A 22,907-nucleotide genomic window follows, 5' to 3' on the forward strand; every position below is an offset into this window, starting at 1 on the left:
GACAACTAGCCTTTCAAAGAGGCACATAACAGTGATAATGGGATGAGTGGATGTCCAATTATCCTGACATCTCTTGAGAATATAATTTGGCAAAAAGTTTTGAGGTCCAACAAATAAACGTCTTCTCTCACTGACAACTTCACATTTTTAGAAATTGGGGAAAAGATCTGTCCAGAACTTAAGAAAGCAATTGATAGAAAAAAATGACAATGACTTTACAAAAGTAGATTTTGAAGAACACTAAAGAAAGAAAGTTTGGCTTGAAATCCTAAAGGACCAAAATAGTCATGAAAATAACCATAAAATTCTAATTAATTAGGAAATGAGATAGTGAAGACACAATCCCGGTATGAGACCAGTCGGCATATATCCTGGGATTTCTACACTGCTCAGAGAAATAGCACTTCTCAAAGAAAAAAGGGAATATGTATAGGAAAATAAGGTAAACAACTAAAAGTCTATAAGGTTATCTTTAGAAACTGTAGGAACCTTGCCAGAAAGGGGCTGGTGCTTGCAAGGCATATTGAAAATAACAAAAATGTATTATTTTAATATATTAGAAATAAATTGAAAAACCAAATATAAGAAGAAATTGGTGTTTTGGTAATGATGAGAGGGCAAAACATTTTAACTTCGATCTTTTGATTGTAAAGAGGATCAGTGGTATTCCACTGAAAAAGGAGACAACTCCTTCGTAGAATAAATATGAAAGAACTTAATCAATCTAAATGAATCCAAGTCTTTAACCAGAATTCCAGCATACTGAAGGAACTAGCAGAGGTGATCTCAGAACAACTGTACACAGTCTTAGAGAACTAAACAACTAATTAAATCCTAGAAGACTGAAAGAGACCAAACATCATCCCCAGAAAGGGGGAAGATTCAGGAAACAATAGACTTCCTAACTTGACATCTACATTGGGCAAGGTCACCAAACAGACCTGTGTGTTTGTGAGCATTTGGATAGACAATTAGCGATACAATTAGCTGCAAGGGCTTGTCACAAATAAATCATGTGAGAGTAATTTTTTGCTTTGATGGAATTACTAGCTTGGTAATTCAGGGGAACCCCACAAACATAGTGTACCTGGGCCTCAGCAATCTTCAATAGAATGTCTCATGATATTCTCCTTCATATTGATAAAGTGTGACTGAGATAAGGACTACAATTAGATGAACTCATAATTGGCTGAATGATCATAACCAAAGAGATGGTTACATGCAGATTTCTGCATCTTGGCAGGAAAATGTAATGCACAAGTGAAGGAAGGGAGGGGTGTAGCATGGTGGTAGTACCAGTGGTGGGATTCAAGTAATGTAACAACCGGTTCCCTGCCCTAATTATTTATTCCAACAACCAGTTTGCCAAACTGCTCAGAAAGTTAACAACCGGTTCTCCCGAAGTGGTGCGAACTGGCTTAATCCCACCATTTGCCCCTTTTTATTTGCATTTGATAAAAATTGGGGCATCCTTGTTCACCATATGTTAAACATTAGCCAGCATTGTGATACAGCTGCCAAAAAGACAAATACTACCTTGACATGCATTAATTGAAGCAAAGATTGAAAATCATAGGAAACAATTGTTCTACTGTATTCTGTCCTGGACAGACCCCATATAGCGTACTTGTCGAGTTTTGGGCACCACCGTTCAAGCAGGACATTGACTAATTGGAACATTCAGAGAGGGCTATTAAAATGGGGAAGGATCCAGACATAAAATCCTATTAGGAATAGTTAAATAGTTTAGATAAAAATGGTATTTTAGAAAAGATAAGTGAAGGGAGATATGGTAATAGTAATAGTTTTCAGTAATCTGAAGGATTATCTCAAAGGGGGAATAATGGGTTTATCTCTATTGGTCCAGAAAGCAAGTCCAGAACTATTGGATTAAAGCTAGACAACCAGTTAAATGTCCTATGAACTGTTAGCAGGGAAACAGGCTGCCTGCCACTTAATGAGGTTTCCTTCACTAAAAGTCTTCAGAGGTAGGATGGTTATCTGTCAGAAATGTTTTAGTGGATTCTGCATCGAGCAGGAGGTTGGCCTGGATGACCCTTTCAACTCTAAGATCCTTTCATGGAATAATGTTAGACTGGGAATACTTATTCTTCAGGAATCTATTTGAGTCTTTTTTATTACAGTTACTAAGCAATTTCATACGATTTGTTCTAGAACGTGTCAGGTGTTATAAACTGACCAATTTGTACTTTCCAGATCTCATTTTACTCCATATTTGAAAATAGGATCAAATTGTGCTCCACTAGAAATGGGAAAAAAACCTTGACGTTGCCATTTGGATAATTCCTTTGTAGGAAAGAAGGCATCAGGAAATCCCAAATATTGTATCAGAAATTTAACTATGCACCTGAACTTTGCTGGGATGGATTATAACTGAAGACCAATTGGGCTTTTGTTTTGTTTTGAATTCCCATTCTTAGAAAGAACAGGTGCTTCCAAAATCTATGTTAGAACTATAATTCTAACATTAAGAGCCTAGTAGAAACTATTATTTGTAAAATACAAAGAAAATATCACTTCTTGACTGTTATTAAGCACTTTCTGCAGAAGAATCAAAGTCTCAAGCATAAAGTAAAAGGACTTACTGGCTCTATTCACTTAGAGTAAAACAGTATTTTATAAATAAAAACAATATGATTTATTTCATGATTCCAAATATCACTAATGCCGAAAATCTGTAAAACAAAATTTTAATAACATTTTAATCAATTAAAATATTTAAATAAATACCCAAAGTACGAATAATAAATTGAAATTTTAACTCACCAGTGTTATATATAAATATAAAGTTTAGAAAAGCTAATACTAATAGTATTTCTACAAAGTATGGTACAGCATAAGAACTTGCTTTTTTATTCATTCTAATAGTATTTTTAAAAATAAAATTAGAAAGCTAATTCTAATTGTTCTTTATGCAGTTTACTAAACAAAGTAAATGACCATCATCATTTTCTTAAGAATCAGAACCTTTGTGGTTAATTAATTTATACAGCTGTCATTACAACTCTCCCTATTATTCATACTGCCATAGATTTTCTTCCCATTTCTGGCAAAGTTCCAGGGAAAGCCTGGGACTTATTAATCTGGCTTGGTGCAAAGTCTATTGATTGTGGCCTCGAGGGTAATAACTAAATAGAGCTGGAGCAACAAGTCAATAACACCATTGTTGCTACAGATTCAATTCACTTGAGAAGTGTGATTGTTTTACAGTGGCCAAGAGTAATCATAAGCAGATCAGCATGTTTGACAGTCTTTGCCCCATGTTAGCATTATGGCTTGTTTTAAAGCTTTCAGATGGATCACTTGAGAATTAAGGTGGGGTGCAGGGATTAGGAACCTTGTAAACTCCTTCATTACAGCTAAAAGGTTTGAGCTTTGCTTTTAACATTGAGCAAGTAAAGAGAACTCTATGCTTTAATAAAATAGGACTATGCTAATACATATGCTGATATTTTTTTTAAAAAAAAGCAACGGAAGTGATCTTTTTTCTCCAGGTGACTCTGATCAGACATAGGGTAGATATACTGTATAAACACAATCTTCTTCTGGTTGTCCTGTTTAGAACTGTTTGTTGTCTTGTATTTCATAAAATAAAAAGAGGCTACGGTGCCAGACAAATTAAGAGGGGGTAGGGAGTAGGGACAGTTGCAGTAATGGTTTCAAGTAATGTTGTCTATATTTAATATGGATGCTACAAAAATATCTCTTAGAAGTGGTATATTTGAGGAATAAATGTATTCTAACATATAGATTCAACAGATAAATGTTTGGTCTGTGCAAATCTGTAAGAAAGGGTCTTTTATAAAGCATGTCAACATGTAAAAAAGCTCAACTTGAAGTGTGAGTTCACCCTGTTTTACTGAAGTCTGTCTTTTGCTGTCAGTGTTGATAGGACTTTCCTGGGACCATTGGAAAAGCAAACAGTGGTACATGCATACATTCACTTGCAGACAACCAGAAAGGTTCTTTAAGGCAGCACATGAGCCTTGGAAAAATAGGGCTACTTTAATGTTTCCAGAAGATGTTTTACTTCTGACAACACACTTCACAGAATACCTCTTAAATAGCTTGCAGTAATTTAATACATATATTATAATTGTAACTAGGATTATAGCTACTCCTTTCATCTGTGAAGCCCAAATAATCCAGGCATACAGTATGATGTATAAGTGAATAAACCTCCACTCAGGCTAGTAACTGTAAACTGGGTTGACCTGGAACTGTTACATAAAAGGTAGCATCTAATCTGTGCTAGAAATTGATAGAAGCTGACTTCCTGTCATCATATTCCCTGTCTCATTGATAAGTCTCTACTAACAGAGAGAAGGATGAGACAGACTTTATACATACCAATTGTTTTTGTCTTCCATTCAGCTTTGTCCGATTCTCAGAGACTACCTGCCTGGACAAATCCCTGCAGTTTTCTTACCAAGGTTTTTTTTAAAGTGATTTGCCATTGCCTCCATCCTAGGGTTGAAAGGGAATGGTTGGCCCAAGGTCATGCAATTGACTATATGCTTTAGCCCAATGCCTTAATTACTACACCAAACTGAATCTCTCTCATATTGATTGTGATGCCATTATTCACAATTCCATAAGACCAACTTTGCAAAGCAATTATGCATATTTCATTGCTAAGAGGGGAAGCAAAGTGAGCAAAACTCTTTCTCTCTGCTCTGGACTGTTTCCTTCTTTGCAAATCTCTCCAACAGAACATCCTCATTAGTGTGGAAGATATTTTGTTTACTCTCAACTATTCACCAAAGAAATTGCCAAAAATGGAGATGAGCAACACATTAGGAGTTCTTATGAGTGCTAAAAAGGCTGTACTGCTTATCTGTGGCAAATTTTTGAACCGTCATATTGGGTAGCTGGAAAACATTCTCTCTACCTTTTCCAGGATAGCCTCCCCAAAGGCCAAAGTGCTTCTTTCCAGCTGCACAGCCTCTACAGAATTCTCTTTTGGCTCTAACACGTGACAGGTAACACATAGGGACCAGCTTAACAAGGTAGCATTGCTTCATTGAAACAAATCATGTTACCTCTTTGCTTCAATAAAGAGAATTGTCTTGTCTGCATGGCAAGAATCTCTTCTTTGAAGTGAATTCAGGTCATTTTGAACACAATTAATTTTTGCCTTTTAGTGAAATGGTGATTTATACCAATAATTGGAGATACAGAATTTGGAAATGCAAGTTACCATTTCAGATGGATGCAAAGCCATATGGTGAGACATAGAGATTTTTTTGTCATACCTTTTGAGTACAATTATCTTTACTTTCTTTATCCTTTGTCCTCTTTATTTTCTCTTGCTCAAAATCTTGATATTTCGATATTATAGCTATACCTGAATATAGTACAGTTGTTTTATTGAACAACCTGTGCTTGGAATTTGCCCCTTTTTATTTGCATTTATTGGCATTTATTAACAAAAGGTTGATATATTTCAATTAGCCCTAAATTTTTTGTACTGCTACAAAAGCAGTAGCATGTGTTTGACAGGCAGTTCTTTTTTATGTGGATAAACATGCTGATTTAGTTCTCTTATTATCAGTGCAGGTTTTATTTAAATTATTTGAAGTAAGTTACAAAATAGATGCAACATTTCCAAGAATCAATAATAATGCAATAATTGAAATACCTATGGAGAAAAAAATCAATAACATTTACACCATGCTACAATCTGAGAGAAAATTGGTACAAATTGTACTAGAAATAGTATATAATTTTGTCAATAATTGCCAAATTGAATAAATCATACAATAACTGTTGCAAGTGCCATAACAAATAAGGGATTTTTTTTACTAAATAATGTAGCTAAGCAAAAATAACCTCAAAAATACTAAGAAGAAATAGACATAAAATGTGAATTAAAAAAACAAATATATTATATTTGATCCCAAAGAATATAAATAAAATGCATCATAATTAATTAAGATATATGCTGATAATGAGAAGAATTAGTCTGATACAATATTGGAAAAGGGAAATCTTGCTAATCATACAGGACAGGGAGATTAAAATTCAAGAATGTGCAGCAATGGAAAACTAACAGAACAGGCGTTTAACCAAATTCAAGCAGGAATAGTTCCCTTGTATACAATATAACAGAAGTCAAGGCAAGCTAAGACACTTTTTTGGGTTTTTTTTTACAGAAAAGTAGAAACTGTTTAAAACATCATCATTATCATCATTGCCATCATCAAAATGATCCAAACAGAAATATATAATAATGCCCAAAATGCTCAATATAGAAATAATCAAGTAGTAATGAATGGCTAGGAATAAAGAAATGCAATTATAGGTTGTATTGACAGAAATACAGATTTCAAATTACAGAAAGCAAGAGTACCACTACATTTTGCATTATCTTGACTCCATCTTGACTACCGGGTAGTACCCATTTAGTATCCTGGCTAGTACCATTTAGTTCTGGGTACTAAGCTCAAGAAGCTGAAACAAAGATAATAGGGAGTTTGGAAACTAAGCTCAACAAAGAAAGTTTGAGGGAACCACGTATCTTTATCATTGTGGAAAGATAACTAAAAGAATCCCTATTTGAATTGTTAAAGTACTTGAACAAGTGGCCAAAAGCAAAATATCTTTAGGACTTAAAGGACAACAGATTGTAGCTGAGTATTTATAAGAAAATTCATAATATTAAGAATTAGTGGAACAAATTACCAAGCAAGGCAATTATTTTCTCTTAATGTCATTGATTTTGCAATGCAATACATATCAGCAGTCTGGTTATCGTACCCTTCTTTCAAATAAACTATATGGAGTGATTTATGGAACACTCCAACTGCAAGGGTACTTGAATTTAGTAAATCATTCAGTCAACCATCACTTCAGATAAAATGTTTATCTCTGAATCCATTTCAATCCTTTACACATAAACAACTTTTTAATTATGACTTGCTATCCAAGTCTGGATTAAAGTTTCCTGCTTTCTGCAGTTGTCAAGATATACTGTTTTATATATTTTGACAAGAAATGTAGAAACTGAGTTTACTGTTGCAGAAAATCTATTTTACTATTCTGTTTATCAGCCATCCACTGACTGACCCAGGTAGGTGCATCTAACCAGTTTTTTATTTTAAAAAAATATCTGGAAAAAATGCAAAAGTAATCAACTTTTTTGTGCTTCTATTTTATCTCTGTTATCTGGGAGTCTGATTGTGATAGTAACAGGAGAAATAAAAGAAAAATCCTGACAATATTTTGAACTTTTTTTTTTTTTTTTTTTTGGTCTGGACAGTGAAGAAGAACCTCTTGTATCTCTGGAAGACAGATATGGGTAAAAGGGAGGGGGAAGATTCTAGGCTGGAGGCCAGAGGGGAATGGGGGTAGTAAGCTGTCTATATTTTCTAAAAAAAGAAGAAGTTAAAAACCACCACCTACTCATCAGGTGGTTGGAGACTGTGGTTGTAACAGTGTGCTGCAGGCAGAAGTTCTGAAAATCCCAGAAAGTGTTGAAAACATCTCTAAACAAGGTATTTTTCTCTTGCACCTTTCTTGCTAAAGGTCCCAATTGCTGCCAAGAAAGCTAGTGAGAATGTTAGCTGTCAAATAAAAAATTTATGACAGTGTTTGGCAAAGGACTGTATTGCTGCTTGTTTTATAGTTTTCCACAAGGCTATTGAAGGGTTTTTTCTTCTTGTTTCTTTATTTCTTTTCTTTTCTTTTGTGAACAGTACTGTTCACTTATCACTGTGTTCTTTAATAGTAAAAAAAAGTAAATCCAAAGTAAGATAACTTTTTATTATTTAATAACTATCTCTAAGTATTTGCCATGAAACAAAACTATTTTTTCTATAACATTATTGTACATAGCAAATTTCTGTTAATAAAAAGACCTGATTGGCATCCTTATGGAGTGAGACAAATGTTGCAATAAAAACATTGTGAGGTCATCAATTAAAACGTTTTGCTTTAGCATTTTTGTTTGTTATATCATCACGTCTGGGTCAGTAAACTACCTTTTAAAGACATTTGTTCACAACATTGTAAACATTTATAAATGGAAAAGATGGAACTTAATAGGCTGAAATTGGGTTGTTCACCAATATTACTATACCGTTTTAGCCACATAAGTAAATTAATGTTGGATTATATTGATAATTTTGACAAATTTAATATATTAACAGCAGTAATTAAGCTAGCTGATAGTGACAGTAATGATCTTTTTAAAGTTCTTATGTCTGTTACATGTTACAAAATTATCTCCCTCTCTCTCTACTGAACTACAGTCAGATTGGGAATCCAGCTGATTGTTGTTCTATTTAACATAGTAGTGGTATTCACTTACCTTCGCTACCGGTTTGCACCTCTGCGCATACACAGGGTGTCCATGATGACGTCCAGGTGGGTGGGCAAAGCCTCCCGCTGCTGCCGCCACTACCGATTCACCCAAACCAAGTAGAACTGTTAAATTCCACCACTGATTTAACAAAGGTTTCATCTTTCTTGTGCTAAAAAAAATGCATATAATTACTCAGACACTGAACTTTGGAAGAATATGGAACTTAGGGGTGATTCAGGCATACCTATGGGCATCCACAGAAGAGGGACTGTTTGTATATGTATTAACATAATGTGAGTTGCAATATTGCAATGCAAACTACATCCTTTTGTTACATGCAAGTATATTCACAGAACTTGTGTTGTAACATTATGTTGTATGTTTTGTCATTGTGATGTCATTGTAACTAGCTTCAAATGTCTATGAATACAACCCATAGAAAATTAATATAAAGCAAAAAACAGGGGGAGGGGGCTTCCTTCTTCAGCAGTAACCAAAATGCATGAAATTTGTATTTTCAGCTAGAGACCCTATAGAGCTAGCCAAGCTGTATTTATTAAGATCTTACTTCATTTGCCAGAGTCTTTTGCAGTGGGCAGCTACAATAAAGGATCATCACATAGATTTGTTTAAAAAAAATCTATTTCAAACTTTAGAGCCATGAGGGATGCTTCCTAGAAAACTCTATTGTAGTCAACACTATTGTGGGAAAACAACCAGCATGGAATGCTGCCATCTTTTTGATTATATAGAAATTATTTGTATAACTCGGTTTTCTTTGCCCAGGAATCAATTTATTTCTCAAGGCTATTTTACATGTGCATTGTGCACAGAGATACATATGAAAATGTTTCACATAATTGCTGCAGGGTTAAGAGATTCCTAGCCAATGTTGCTGTACATGACCAGCAGTTCTTTAGGCAAAGCTCAGGAACTCTTGAATGACAGAAATCATATAAACTGTATTATACCACATTTTAGTTTATATAGTTCATGGAGTTTGACATAAATATTTAAAGACTGTAAATAAGGGGGGTTTACAGAGGTCAGATGTGTCTCTGTCACGTCTGAAATATCTGTCCAGCCAAAGTCCAAATCTGAGCAAAGCTAGCATCTTTATCTGGTAGATGCCAAGAGCATTCATCACAATGATCCTATATAAGCTGTCCTGGCTCTTCCTTACCCAGGAGGGACTTGGTCAACTGAAGCAGAGACGCTGGTTGGCTATTTGAAAATGCAATGGGGGCAGAGATGTGGCGGCCCCTAAGGGGAGAGCCTTCTCTGTGGGGGCACCTACGATCTGGAACGAGGTCCCCCCGGAGATACGGAGGATCCCGGATCTGCGCACCTTCCATCGCGCGCTTAAGACTTTCCTATTCCATCAAGCTGGCCTGGCCTAAATCTTCTCCCCTTTTTAAATGTAAATTTTTAAATGTAAATTTTAATTCGTTTTAAATTATGGGGTATTTTAAATTCAGCCAAATTATTTAATTCGTTTTTAATTCATTTTAAATTTTTTGTATTTATGTGTTTTATCTTGTGGCTGTTCACCGCCCTGAGTCCTTCGGGAGAAGGGCGATATAGAAATTTAATAAAATGAAAAAAAAAAAAAATGAAAAAATGTAATTACACTTTACTGCCCTTATCACAACAAAATAAGTCTTAATATAGACTCTTACCGGGGTTCAATCAGCTTCACTCTTTGTTACCCTCCAATAGCACTCCAGGTGTCTATTACCATGTTTCTCCCCAAAAAAAGACCTATCCTGAAAAATAAGTTGATTTTTACACCCAATATAAGCCTACCCCCCCCCCCAAATAAGCCTAATTAAGAGCCCACTCACTCCGTGGTGCATGGGCTGGGGTGAAGTGATGGGTAAAAATTAAGCTAGGGTGGGGATGGGGGGGGGGTGGATCTGCCCTACTACTTACCTTCGGACAGTTTCAGCCAGGCCTTGCACACCCTGACAACTGTCTTGCTGGCCTAGTTTTTCTGCAGCCGCCAAGGCCGGTAAGACTTTCCTGAAGGCCTCTGTAGCTGATAACCAGATCAACCCAGAGCTCTGTTATCAGCTGCAGAAGCCTTCAGGAAAGCCTTGCCAGCTGCAGAACAAGTTCCTTAAAGCCTCTGACAGTGAAAAGGAGGTCAGGGGTGATGCGCACAAGTGAGGTGAGTCAGTGGAAGACATCCTCCCAAAATAAGACCTGGTGCCTTTTTGGTGGCAAAAAATATATATAAGACTGGATCTTATTTTCGGGAAAACACGGTATGTCAATTCATATCTCTGAATTTCTCAGAAAACCATAGAATGTCAGGAGATCCATGCAAACAGAAAGTCCATATCATGGATGAGGGAAACTTTATTAGATACTGATCTGGCATTCAATGGCAACAAGTAGAATCTAGAATGTCGAAACCCTAAAAACCAGGCCCTGGAATTGACTTCGGGCAGAATATGGTATCAGTCATAAACACCCATGGCTGCTTTCCTGGGAGCAGCCTGCCTCTTGTCTCCAGCCAATTGCAATGCCCTCTTCCCATTTTAGCCATAAGCCTTCCCTCCCAACCCTCATCCTACAACCATTCCATCTTTTGGAGTTTTAGTCAAAGCCTGTTTCCATCCAAACCTCAAAAGTTTCCAGGTATTAGATCAAGATTTCCTGTCTCCAATCCACATATTTGTGATACCATATTGGTTGATCTTCTGTCCCAGTGGCTTCAGTAGATGGCAAATAGCAGGGGGAGAAGATCAAGTCTATGACTAATTCAGGTCCTCTTCTATCTCTATCCACAATGACTGACTTGAGTCAGTCACTCAAGAAGGAAGAGAAATTATCCAAACCAATGCTTCCCTATTTCAGTCATCATAGGCAGTCCAGAAGGATACTGTAACTGATGATATCAAAAGCTTCCAAGACTCAGCAGGACAAGTGTCACTCACCTATTGCAGTTCTGTGATAGGTCATCAATAATGTATTTCAGCATCATACATAGGCCTGAAACTCAACTTTAAAAAACCTGGGTAATCCATTTTATCTAAAGTTCTCTGCAGCTACAATCCAATCATCTTTTCAACTACCTTCTCTTAATTGGTATTAAAAGCAGTTATTAAAATATATGTCCTACTGTTCCAAGTTTGTTTCCATTTTTTTGTGGCTTATCATAGTGTTTGTAGTGCATAGTCTTCAGGCACAGGCTTTAATTTAACAGACATCGGCACTAATAGGATGGAAAAATTGAAGTTTTAATATAAGCAGTGTAAAAACTCATTGGAAAGATTGTACAAACAGAATACTTTTGATATTCAATTTTTCCTCCCATGTGCACACTATCTAGACTGGGATTATTTAAATTTTATCTCAACACAGTAATATTGCTAGTACAAAGGCCTCTAAAATTATTTTTATTTCCATTATAACATGTATAACATTTTAGTCAAATATCAATAACTTTGACACAGTATGAGACTGTTTCTAAAAGTAATCTTGATTTGTATTCAGTATGTTTATACACATATGTCCATACAAATATGTAGTGTCCCTAGAGTCAAGGGATCAAAATTCAAACATGTGACAAGTCATTAAGCAAGGACAACCTGTATTTACTTCAAGACTGGAGAAAGCTCCATATATGCAGTGGGACATATATGTAGAGCTGCTTGTGACACTGAAGTTAACATGATTGTAGACATTTAGGTATTCAAAAATCCCATATGTGTATGGACATACTGAATACAAGTCCAGATTTGCCTCACGAAGGGCCAGGCTAGGTCCAGCAGTGGGAGGAAGAAAATAGTGAAGATCAAATGGGGATATCAGTGGTGATAGAGTGGCCAAAAGGACAGGGATTGGGGGAGGAGATAGGTGGGGATGTATAGTTGAAGCAAGATAAACATGGCAGGGCAGCAGAAGCATTGTCTATCAGGTAAACAATTTCTGAATCCCTCCCTCCCTGTCTCTTTGTCTCTCATTCCTTCTCTTGCTATTGCCAGAATTTCACTGAATCAGTTGGGCAAAAAAATGATCTTTATTTGTTCCACTGGCCTTCTGCAAAATTAGTTTATGAACCACTTTTAGGGGTAGGTTCAAAGCACACAGCACAGGTATGGCTGTCAGGATTGTTGTCTGAAATGTCTTCAGAGTGGAAAGACTGAATTTATCGTACAAAACAAGTCACAGCCATGTGGAGGTGTGCAATCCTGCTCATTATCTTTGGAAAAATGGGGAACCAAAAAGCACAGTAAAAAAATTAAATTTTAATAATGCTAGTGATATTTTCTAAATCCTTTTTGACAGAAAGGTTCTCATTATTTTTATCTGTCTCAGAGTAGGGTTCTTTAATGCCATTCTCACAAATGGCCTTAGCCATGATTGTTTTCTTTTCTTTCTTTCTTTCTTTCTTTCTTTCTTTCTTTCTTTCTTTCTTTCTTTCTTTCTTTCTTTCTTTCTTTCTTTCTCGTAGCATTCAAGGAAGGGAGTTGAGGCCAAGAAAAATATATATATAAACAAATATATATATAATATATATACATAAACAAATATATATATATATACACACACACACACACACACACACACACACACACACACACACACACATTTTTCTATCACACATAAAGTGACATAAAGTACTAATATTTTGGAGAGTGCATTTTCAGGAACAATTGCTGCAAATGTGTGTGAGGGGAGTATCTTTTTCCTTTCTTGACTGAAAAGAGGTCAACATGGTTAAGGCAACTGTAGACAACATTATATAGAAAAAGACATACATCCGAAGACAGAAAAGGGAATATATCTAAATTTTGATGTCTAAAAATGATGTCCAGGATCTAATCATTCAGGTATTTTGAAATAGTTGGCTGATTGAAATAACAGTTAAGGTTCTAGTTTTTGTCTCTGTTTTACAAGAGTTTGAATTGTACTATTTGGAGATTGTTCATTTTGTTTTCTTAAAATTTGTGACATGTAAATGAAACCAGGATTACCACAGTAATTATTTTCTTCCTGCTAGCTTTTTCTCTGTGTACTGTATGCTATGACTAGTGAAATAAAGCAGATGACTTTTTTTTTCTTTCTAGGTTCAGAACCTAGATTCTGACACTTAATCAAATCAAATCTTTATTACAGTCAAAGATCAGCATAAAGAGGGTGGGGTAAAGTCAATGAAAAACAAAAACAATATATCAGAATCTAAAAAATAATCATAATTATAAAAGATAATTATAAAATTATAAAAAGATGTAAAATAAACAGTATATACATAAAACAAGCATCTAAATGTCTCTAAAAAGAGAGATAGGAACATTAGAGGATGTAGGAGAGCATAGAAATTAACATGTGGCAGACTGAATCTAACACAGTACAGAGCACTCTACTATGACAAACTAGATGCTCATTGAGATTAGTTTATGGCACAGGTCAACATCTGATCGACTTTAAGCACTGCTGCGAAGAACATTACATGTTATATAGCAGGCTTTATATCTGAAAGCAACAGGGAGGTATAGAATTGTCCTGTGCACCCTGTACATTTATATAATAATGGTGAGATGAGGCTTGTACAAATGTCTCTGTAATACAAGCACTACAGAAGCATGTCCTGAGTTACAGTATAGTGGTATTGTCTCTCCAGGTATAGAATCTGCATGTAACAGCTTTCAAGGACAACTGATCGGTGGGCATGACATTGTGCCAGAATAAAGGCCCTTAGGACTAAGTACTTGGAATTTAGTTTGTTTTAGGGGAGGCAGAGTATTTGTTGGATTTACTGGCAATAAATGTTGGAGACCTGGGTAGATCCAACTGGCACCCTGGGTCTTTTAGATGCTGTATAATAAGTGTTTTGGCCTGATCATACCCCATGCTGAGTAGAAAACCTGGAGAGGAACTCAAGGATGAAATTTTGGTTGTCACTGCTTTTTTCCATATGGACTGAAAGTCATCCCTCATAGTTAATGGGAAAAGTCTAAGGAGAAAAAAAGGATAGTTTGAGCCAATAGTTGAGTATGGTTTACCCACACTCTATCTTTCATTTTCACGAGGCCTGTCTTTAAAAGAGTGGTATTAAAAACATCTTTTGGGGTTGAAGAGCCGATCTTAGGAATTTGGACAGAACAAGTTTCAGTAATGCAAAAGTGAAGAAGTTATGCAAATAACTTGACTTCCAATAATTTGAGTGCTGCAAAAATGTACTGACCACTCTTCTCTTGAGGAATTTAAGGATAGCAGATGAGCTGCTCTGCATTTCAGTGATGTAGTCTCCATGGAGTTTCATACTGTTGGCCAAATAAGACTATTCCTAAGTATTTAAAACAAGGACCCCCAACAATCTTATCACAATTGTGCTGCCGAAATGGCACTTGACCTTTTTGGCAAATGTCTCTCACACCCAAGTAGAGAAGAGAACAGAGGTGCAAAGGTCTCTTTGCCAAATAAGGGAGTAAATCTCTTGATTAGTGGCACCTGGATGAAACTTTATTTAAAAAACAGCTCTGAGCTTGTTTCACTTTGCTGGAAACAATGTCTGACTTCCAGCTCTTGTTCGATGTTCCTGTTTGTGTAAGAAACTTTGAATCTCTGTTCTGGCTGACAACCTGGTTCTTGGAACCCTAGAATGGGTTGTATTGAGAGGAATTATTGAAAAGCTGACATATTTGGTGGCTGTATTCTGCCATGGTTGATGGATCTACTTTTTTGTCTTCAGTTGACCATTTCTTCCCCTGAAGAAATGACTTGTCTTTTCAAATATTGAGCCAAGTTTGTTTTTATCAAATTGTGGAATTAATAAATTTTCTGAGTTGTACATACAGTAATAATTATAATTGATACCCAATATACCTAATCTGTCATTTCAGTTCAAATTTCATTTTCATTATTTTCTAAATGTTTTGATGTATTTCTTTCTAATGTTTTTTGGGGGAGGCTAACAAAACCACAACATATGATCCTATTTTGTTCCTGCAATTTCCAACATAAAAGACTAAATTTGTCTGGCAGGCTGTAATTCTAGTGGAATATTGTTCTGTCCTGCTTTCTCAATATTCTCCTCTTCCTGGACTATTGACTATGCTTTCAATCACCATATTAGCATGGTTGACTAGGTATAATTTTCTGCCCCTCAATATGGTACAAAACTTTATTCCTTTCAGCAAAGTAAATATCCCTTATTAAATCTGAATTAGACTTCATTGTGATTTATGTGGTCTCTCCATTTTAGAATAGCTATAGAAACTAAATGCTTGGACAGGCCATCAAAATGTAGGACATTCAGACCTACATGCATTGTAATCCAGATTGTATTTTATGAGCCTCTTTCTGAAATTTCAGTACACAGATTTGAGAATGGGTAGGATGATAGGATGGAAAACCAATTCCTGCCTTGATCCTAATAATTCAATCACTACAATTACTTTGGAAGTTTAAGATTACATTTTTCTATTGTTAATTTTTAACAATAAATTTAAAATATGTTTTATTTAATTTGCATTTGTCAGTTTGTTTGCTTTGTATGTGAGTAAATTTTCCTTAACAGTCCATTTAGGTTCTTGGGGTAGGGTAGGGTAGGACAGGACAGGACAGGACAGGACAGGACAGGACAGGACAGGACAGGACTAGTCTATTTGGGCTAATTGTGGTCATAAGTCAAGGACTACCTCTATTGCACAAAATAATGTAATTGTGGTCATAAATCAAGGACTACCTCTATTGCACAAAATAATGTAGAAGATTTTAACCTGGAATCCTAAATGTTGTGTCCTTCCCCTTAATGAATGCTACTTTGTTTGTTTCCTAAAGGATTTTAATGAATGTTTAACAGAAGAATAGCTTTAGTATATCATATAATGATAGGAACAGTATACTGAATTTTGAAATTTCTGCAAATATAGCCAAACTGAAAAATTCATCTCAGAACGGATACATAAATTGTAAATATGTAATTCTGTCACACTAAATTCATGCAAAGCAAAAACATTGGCAAAACTATAAAATATAGGCTTGATATCTCTTGGCCTGGAGTTTATTTTGAAAATTATCTTCCTATATCCTTGAAGGGTTGATGTTTTATGTACAGAGTTTATCTGCACCCTAATACAGCATATCAGGAGTTATCTTTTTTAGTGTCAATTCAGAAGTCAAGCTAATCTTGCCCATTTTTTTGTTTGGTGGTTTCTGACAAATTTATACTAAAAGCATGTAGGCAGGATTCTAATAAGGATCACCTAAAATTTAATGGTTATTATTAATAGTAGATCTAGAAATTATATATAAAACACAGGTTCTGCTTAGTGCTATTTGGATGAATCTATTATTAATTAAAGATTTGTTCATTCAAATCAAGCTTTATAAATCCTGTTTCCGGAATAATAAAAATCAATAATTATTGTAATAGCCCAATCTTTCCTAGATTGTAGAAATCTGGAATAGATTTTGTCCAGTACAATTTATTTGGAAAAGTTTTCCCCCTATAATTTCTGGTGACACATTTGTTCAGAGAGCTTAATGTATGATTTAATTCTCATGGGTACACAGTCCTGTTACCCAAGTCTCTGAAAAACTTTTTTTTAAAAATCTGAATTCGTTGCCCAGCTTTATTATAACAGCAGTTTGTGAGTCTATAGGAAAAACTTTGTGAATTCAATATGTAGGCTGCACAGAATCAACAGATAATTCATCTTAATATCAGCAATACTGTGATTCATAATGCAAACTGGGAGCATCCTTGAAGTTTTAGTCACACATTCCTTTTAATTTGGCCATGCACTCTTTTAAAGCTACAGTGTGCTAACTTAATAAAATGCGGCATGCAAATGCACAAGTTTTTGCCTTCAGGCATTTAGCCATGATGTTTCCGTGGTGTCTCCTTTCAAGTATATATTCTTTCTTAAATTATTTACCCTGTAAACATGCTTTGCATTTTCAAAGGAGGCTCTGGCTTCCCTGTCTGAGGGAGTTTGCTGAGGTTTTTTAGGTGAAAGGAATCCAAAATTACAGATAGAAGTTGGGGTTTTTTGTTTTTTGAATAAGCTATGTGGTTTTTTGCAGATGATGGTGATCCTTACTTTTTTTCTTTCCCTCCTCCACTTGAAATTTCTTGTTGCGTTGCCTGGAGCTATACCCACTGGCAGTGTCTGGCTGTGACAGTATTAGAAACCTCTTTACAGATGGGCCCTGTCAATGCCAACTCCATTGTTCTGCCATCTGAGCTGGTTTGATTACAGAATGTTACTGAAATCCCACTCAGCGCCCCCAATTCGTTTCTTTAGTGCTCTGGGTTGTTGACTTGCAGTCTGAAATGTGCTACTGGCAGAATCAAAGTTTTTCATGGTCTATTCTCTCCTGTTGCCTTCCGAAGTGGAGCTTTACTGTTCCAGCAATATTTCCAAGATGTTATTTGCTCTGCTTCCCTAGTAGTGAAGCAATGAAGCCAACATAACTTTTGCAACAATGGAAAAGAATCTTATTATTGAGTAAAATATAAAGAATAGTGATAATTCAGAAAAGGAGTTTTGATAGCATCCTTCCTATTTTATGATTAATTTGTTCTGTTCAACGTTGTATCCTTAGATGCAATGAGCTAGCTAATTCAAATTCCTCAAAGTTAACCTTTGATATACACATCCTACATTTGCACTTTAATGGAACATTTAATTAGCAGATATAGGTGGGGGTCTGCAAAGATTTGTCTTCTCATGAGGAGGATTTTAGAGACAAGTTTGCTGATTAACTAATCTTGCAATCAAGTGTGCAGCCAGAAAATCAGAACTGAAACATGTGAAGAGATAATTTCGTTTATTCTTCCCCCTGTTTAATTTAAGAGTACTGAAACACCAATAACTAGGTCAGATATGAAGCAATGGCTTAAGAATGCTAGCGTCTTAGATATATGCATTTGTCCAAATATGTGCTCAAATGAGGAAATATCATCCACGCTTAATCCTCTGCACATTAGCATTATGGATGCCTTGGAGCTCTCATCCCATACATACAACGGTTGTCAGCCACAGTTGTATTATAGGCATATTACTCTATTTTATTTAAGGCTGAATGTAAAAGACTTTTCGTGTTTTTCAATGTGCTTTTTTGCCCAGTTTCAATTTTCCTAAGGTATTCCCCCCCACCTCCACATGATCAATGAGATTGAGCAGACAAATCTTCAGGCTGCTTTTCATGCAGTTAGTTATTTTGGTCAAATAGTTGTCTCTGAAGTGTTGTTTTAGAGAATACTACATATGAAAAGGGAAATAATATAACAAAGAGAATGAATGAATGAATGAATGAATGAATGAATGAATGAATGAATGAGAGAGAAAGAGAGAGCTTTAAACTCAGGTGTTAATCCACATTGCAAACTAATAAGAAGCAGAAGTCCCTTTAATTAGCTTTAGTTTGTTAGACCATTAAACATGTTTTTTTTCCTTCGAAGAAAGACAGAAAACTCTGCTCATTTTGGCAGAGTAAATATTGCCTGTTAAGTTTGAATTAGCTGTCATCGTGGGAGAATTAATGCTGTGCTATCCTTTCTAGTGAGGAAAGGAAAAATAAACGAGACAGATCTTAGTTTAGCTTTAAGTGATAAATGAGGACAAAGCAGGCCATTCATCTCCTGCTAGCAAAGTGGACACAAGCACTAAAGCAGTTTTGCGGAAGACGTGTCAGCAAATGTGATCATTTTGTAACCTGTCAGGAGGATAGAGAGCTGGTCCTTTTAAAGTGTCACAAGGGAGTGTGTTTGTCTGATGTGACAGTTTTCATCCATCCATTTACTTCTTTTTTTTAAGGTGAATGTTGGAGCAAGAGGGAACGCTGTGAAAAAAACAGGGAGTGATCTGAAATTGATTTAAGACTTTCTCTTACTTTCCAAAGCATCTTGTCCTATTTCCATTAATTTGTGTGTGTGTGTGTTGGGGAAGAGTGGTGTACAAGAAATTACAATTTATAGAGTTTACAAATTGCAATCTTAAAAAAAACTTACTGTTTTTTTTGTCAAATAGTTTAACTAACTGATAACTAAGCCTAATAAATTTATTGTACCCAATCTCATTGAAACCTTCAATAAAACTTTCTAATTATTTTTTTTGTGACTGACTCTGATTATATACCCAAATCATCCTGACTAATACCTTATTTGAGGTATATAGATAAAAACACTATGTTGGATTATTACAAATATATCCTACAAACAGTCCTGATTGTTCAGTCATAATTATTATGTTTGATATGATTTACACTTATTCTGTTTTAAGAGCTCTTAAACTACTCATTGTCATTTAAATAGTGATGAGTGATTGCTTGTATGCTAACAAAATAAGAGATTCATCTCTGCAAATGGTGAATAACACAGAGTGTTATTGCTTCTTGAATCTTTTATTGCTCCTCCTTACTATACAACAGGATAAAGCTTGCCTTATTACTCTGTCTATGCTACTGAGACAAAGATGGCTTTTAGAGCATGAAATCCACAGTTTGACACTTGCTTCTTTATAATAAATTATCCTTTTCCTCAAAACTAATTTGGTATTTGATAACAGTAATTGCATCATATTTCCATTCCAGTAATGCTTACTTCATGGCAAAATGTCTTTTCTATGGATTAAATGGCAAAATTATTCCAGGAGGTGCATAAAGGTTTATGGCATATTATTTGTAGATAATATGACAAAATCCATTTTTCTATGCAATCCAGTAGACAGGATGGATTTAGATATATAGATATATACAAGTAGTCCTCGACTTACAACCATAATTGAGCCCAAAATTTTTGTTGTTAAGTGAGACATTTGTAAAGTGACTTTTGCCCCATTTTATGACCTTTCTTGCCATGGTTGTTAAGTGAATATGGCTTCCCCATTGACTTTGCTTGTCAGAAGGTTGCAAAAGGTGATCGCCAGATTATGTCAACAGTCATCAATATGAGTCAGATGCCACGCATCTGAATTTTGATCATATGACCATGGGGACGCCTCAACGGTCGTAAATGTGGAAAATGGTCATAAATCACATTTTTCAGTGTCATTGTAACTTTGAATGGTCACTAAATAAACTATTGTAAGTCAAGGACTATCTGTATATGGGTGTATGTGAGCATGTGTGTTTGTGTGTCGTACCTACACAGAGAAAGTTTAGATGACTAATTAAACAATGATTTATATAATTCATGTATATATTTTATAGGCTAATCCATTAAGGAACTGATAGCCAAATTAAAATTCTTGGGGCCTTGCACTTATTTCTTTAAAATGTCTATCTGGAAAGAGGACTGATCCAGAACTGTGGCAAAGGCAAAAGAAAAAAACGTAGAAGTGTCTGTGTATGTGCACGTGCATCACTTTGTTTCATTTGGGGGTAATCATTATTTTATAAAATGCAGAAAAGAAGGAAAAAGTAGTATTCCAGAGAAAATAAAGGTAATGGAGAGAAAAAAGTGGAATTTAGTTTGCATCAACACCAGCAAATTCATCTTCCATTAATTTCCTATTCTTAAACACTTCAAAAACTAAGAGATGCAATTATCTACTCATTCCTCGGAAGCAAAAATAAGCAAAAACAATATAGCAAATAGTCTTAAAGGCTACTTATCTATGTTTTGTGGGATATATACATAGAAAATTAGTTAACATACACATCTTTTATTGTCTTTTACCCCTTTCTCTTTTTTCTCCTCCTAGAATCATCCAGAACCGGATTTTGCTTGTTATCTTGGCAGTCATCATCATCTTTGCAGTTCTGATGGTTATTTTTTTTTCTGTCAGGAGACATTGATATCTTTGTTCTTTGCTAACCAATAGCAAACAGCTTCAGAGTCATGAAGACAAAGTGGCCACACGAATCATTCTCTTGCACTGAAATGGCTCTCCTTCTCAAAGCCCACAGTTGATCTCTGGTGCAAATAGCAGAAGGGTATGTGTCATTATTGGCTGCATGTTGATTAAATAATTGTCTTTGGTTTAGCGATATTTCATAATAGGAATTTCCATATTTAGCATATGGAACAAGCATCACTATCAGATATGAAGACTTCCGTCATAATTACTGAACTAAATTTAAGGGCAAATAGTTTATACTGATAATGACAACAATTGAGACACACAATTTCTATTGAATTGGTATTTAAATCTTTATATTTTATAATCCTGGAAATAGAGGCAAATAAATAAATAAATAAATAAATCCACACCTATCCCTTGTCATTCTCCTAACTCTAATATAACTCTAAAAGCAAAGAAGTTAATTTCTAATAAATATGCAGCTTTTTCGAAAGTATGATTTAATGTCCACGGTGAACTTAATATTTCAAGGTTTATCACTTGGATTTTCATTTACCCCATGTTCTGAATTGTCAACTAAGTTTATTTTGCAGTTTTCCCTATGACCATGACATTACAGTTAGTTTTGCTTTGTATTATTGTTGTTTTAATGTATATGGAGTTCAAATCAAGAACATACTGTTTAATAAATTTACGAAATCACTTCGTGGATCTTAATGTAAGAAAATAATGGCATTTAAAAATATGCGAATTGTGCTAGAATCAATGTGCTGGTACTGTGGTTGAATGAATATTCTGAATGAATTGTATCCAAAGGTAATGTTCATTTGCTTAAAAAGAATGTCTTAAATTAATGTTTTTGGATAAAATCTGTCCACATCAGGCTCTGTAAAATAAATTAAGCCAGATTTCACTTATCTCCCCTTAGCCTTGTTTTGATAATGATTTTACCCTCTTATCTCCAACCCGATTTACATCATCTGTATTTGGATACTGCATTGTAAGTCAAGTCCTCAACCTTATAAACTTGCCATGGCTTTGTATAGCCACATGGCAAGTTTACTGTCTAGTCTATGCAGGAATATTGTTCAATATTCCTGCATAAACTAGATAGTTCAGATAGGATGACCTCAAAATCATATTTTCAATGAACACACATATTGCTTGAACACTCCTATTACTGTATTTAGTATTATGTGAAAAGCTTTTTTATGTTTGTGCACATTTAATATATATGAAATAATGGATAAGCTCTACAATCTCACACATATTCACACCATCCATTAGACATAACTGGAAATACAATCTAGCGTTAAAACTGAATTTTATGTGATTTTCCCCTACTCATCCATGTAATTCAAATAAGCAGCTTCCTCCACTGCCCCTAATGATTGTCCAGCCCACCATCTGTGAACATATTACATAGTATCCACACTTACTAGTGAATTTACTTTATTTGGTTCCCAATTTCCCTGAATGTTGGGAATTATGGAAACTGTATTTTCCAATGTTCCTTGAATTCATTGGGCAAGCAGGAAGTTTTCATGATAACATTTGAAGTTCCATATTTATTTTCAAAGATTTAAAATTGTTATGTAACAAACTAAACCATATTACAGAGGCACAAAATATTGGCAATCAGCCGAAGGTCATAAGAATCTAATAGCTTTATTCTACCTAGTATTTAAAAGAACACTTCCATGATATCCTTGTTCAAACACTCTGGAATGGAATTTGGCCCTAAACATGTTTACTATACCAAGAAACAAAGAACTGAATGAATTTTATGTTGATGTAGCTGAGTCAAATAAAACTAG

The 22,907-nt window shown here is 35.1% G+C and overlaps 1 protein-coding gene across 3 annotated transcripts in view; it reads left to right on the forward strand.

Moving 5' to 3' along the window:
* The window catches only part of VTI1A (vesicle transport through interaction with t-SNAREs 1A), a 283,339-nt gene that overhangs the window by 203,121 nt on the left and 57,311 nt on the right, over positions 1–22,907 (forward strand). The window contains exon 8 of one of the 3 annotated variants that reach the window (XM_070945213.1): positions 20,992–21,788. The exons of 1 other annotated variant lie outside the window; for it this stretch is intronic. In XM_070945213.1, coding sequence (XP_070801314.1) covers positions 20,992–21,085 — 94 coding nt within the window. In that variant the 3' untranslated portion in view covers positions 21,086–21,788. Of the gene's footprint in view, positions 1–20,991; positions 21,789–22,907 lie in introns of those variants that run through there. One more of the 3 variants, XM_070945214.1, reaches the window with a different exon arrangement.

The sequence above is a fragment of the Pituophis catenifer genome, unplaced genomic scaffold, assembly GCF_029215685.1.
Source record: "Pituophis catenifer annectens isolate HBS135680 unplaced genomic scaffold, rPitCat1.0.hap2 SCAF_6, whole genome shotgun sequence".
NCBI classification, from domain to species: Eukaryota; Metazoa; Chordata; class Lepidosauria; order Squamata; family Colubridae; genus Pituophis; species Pituophis catenifer.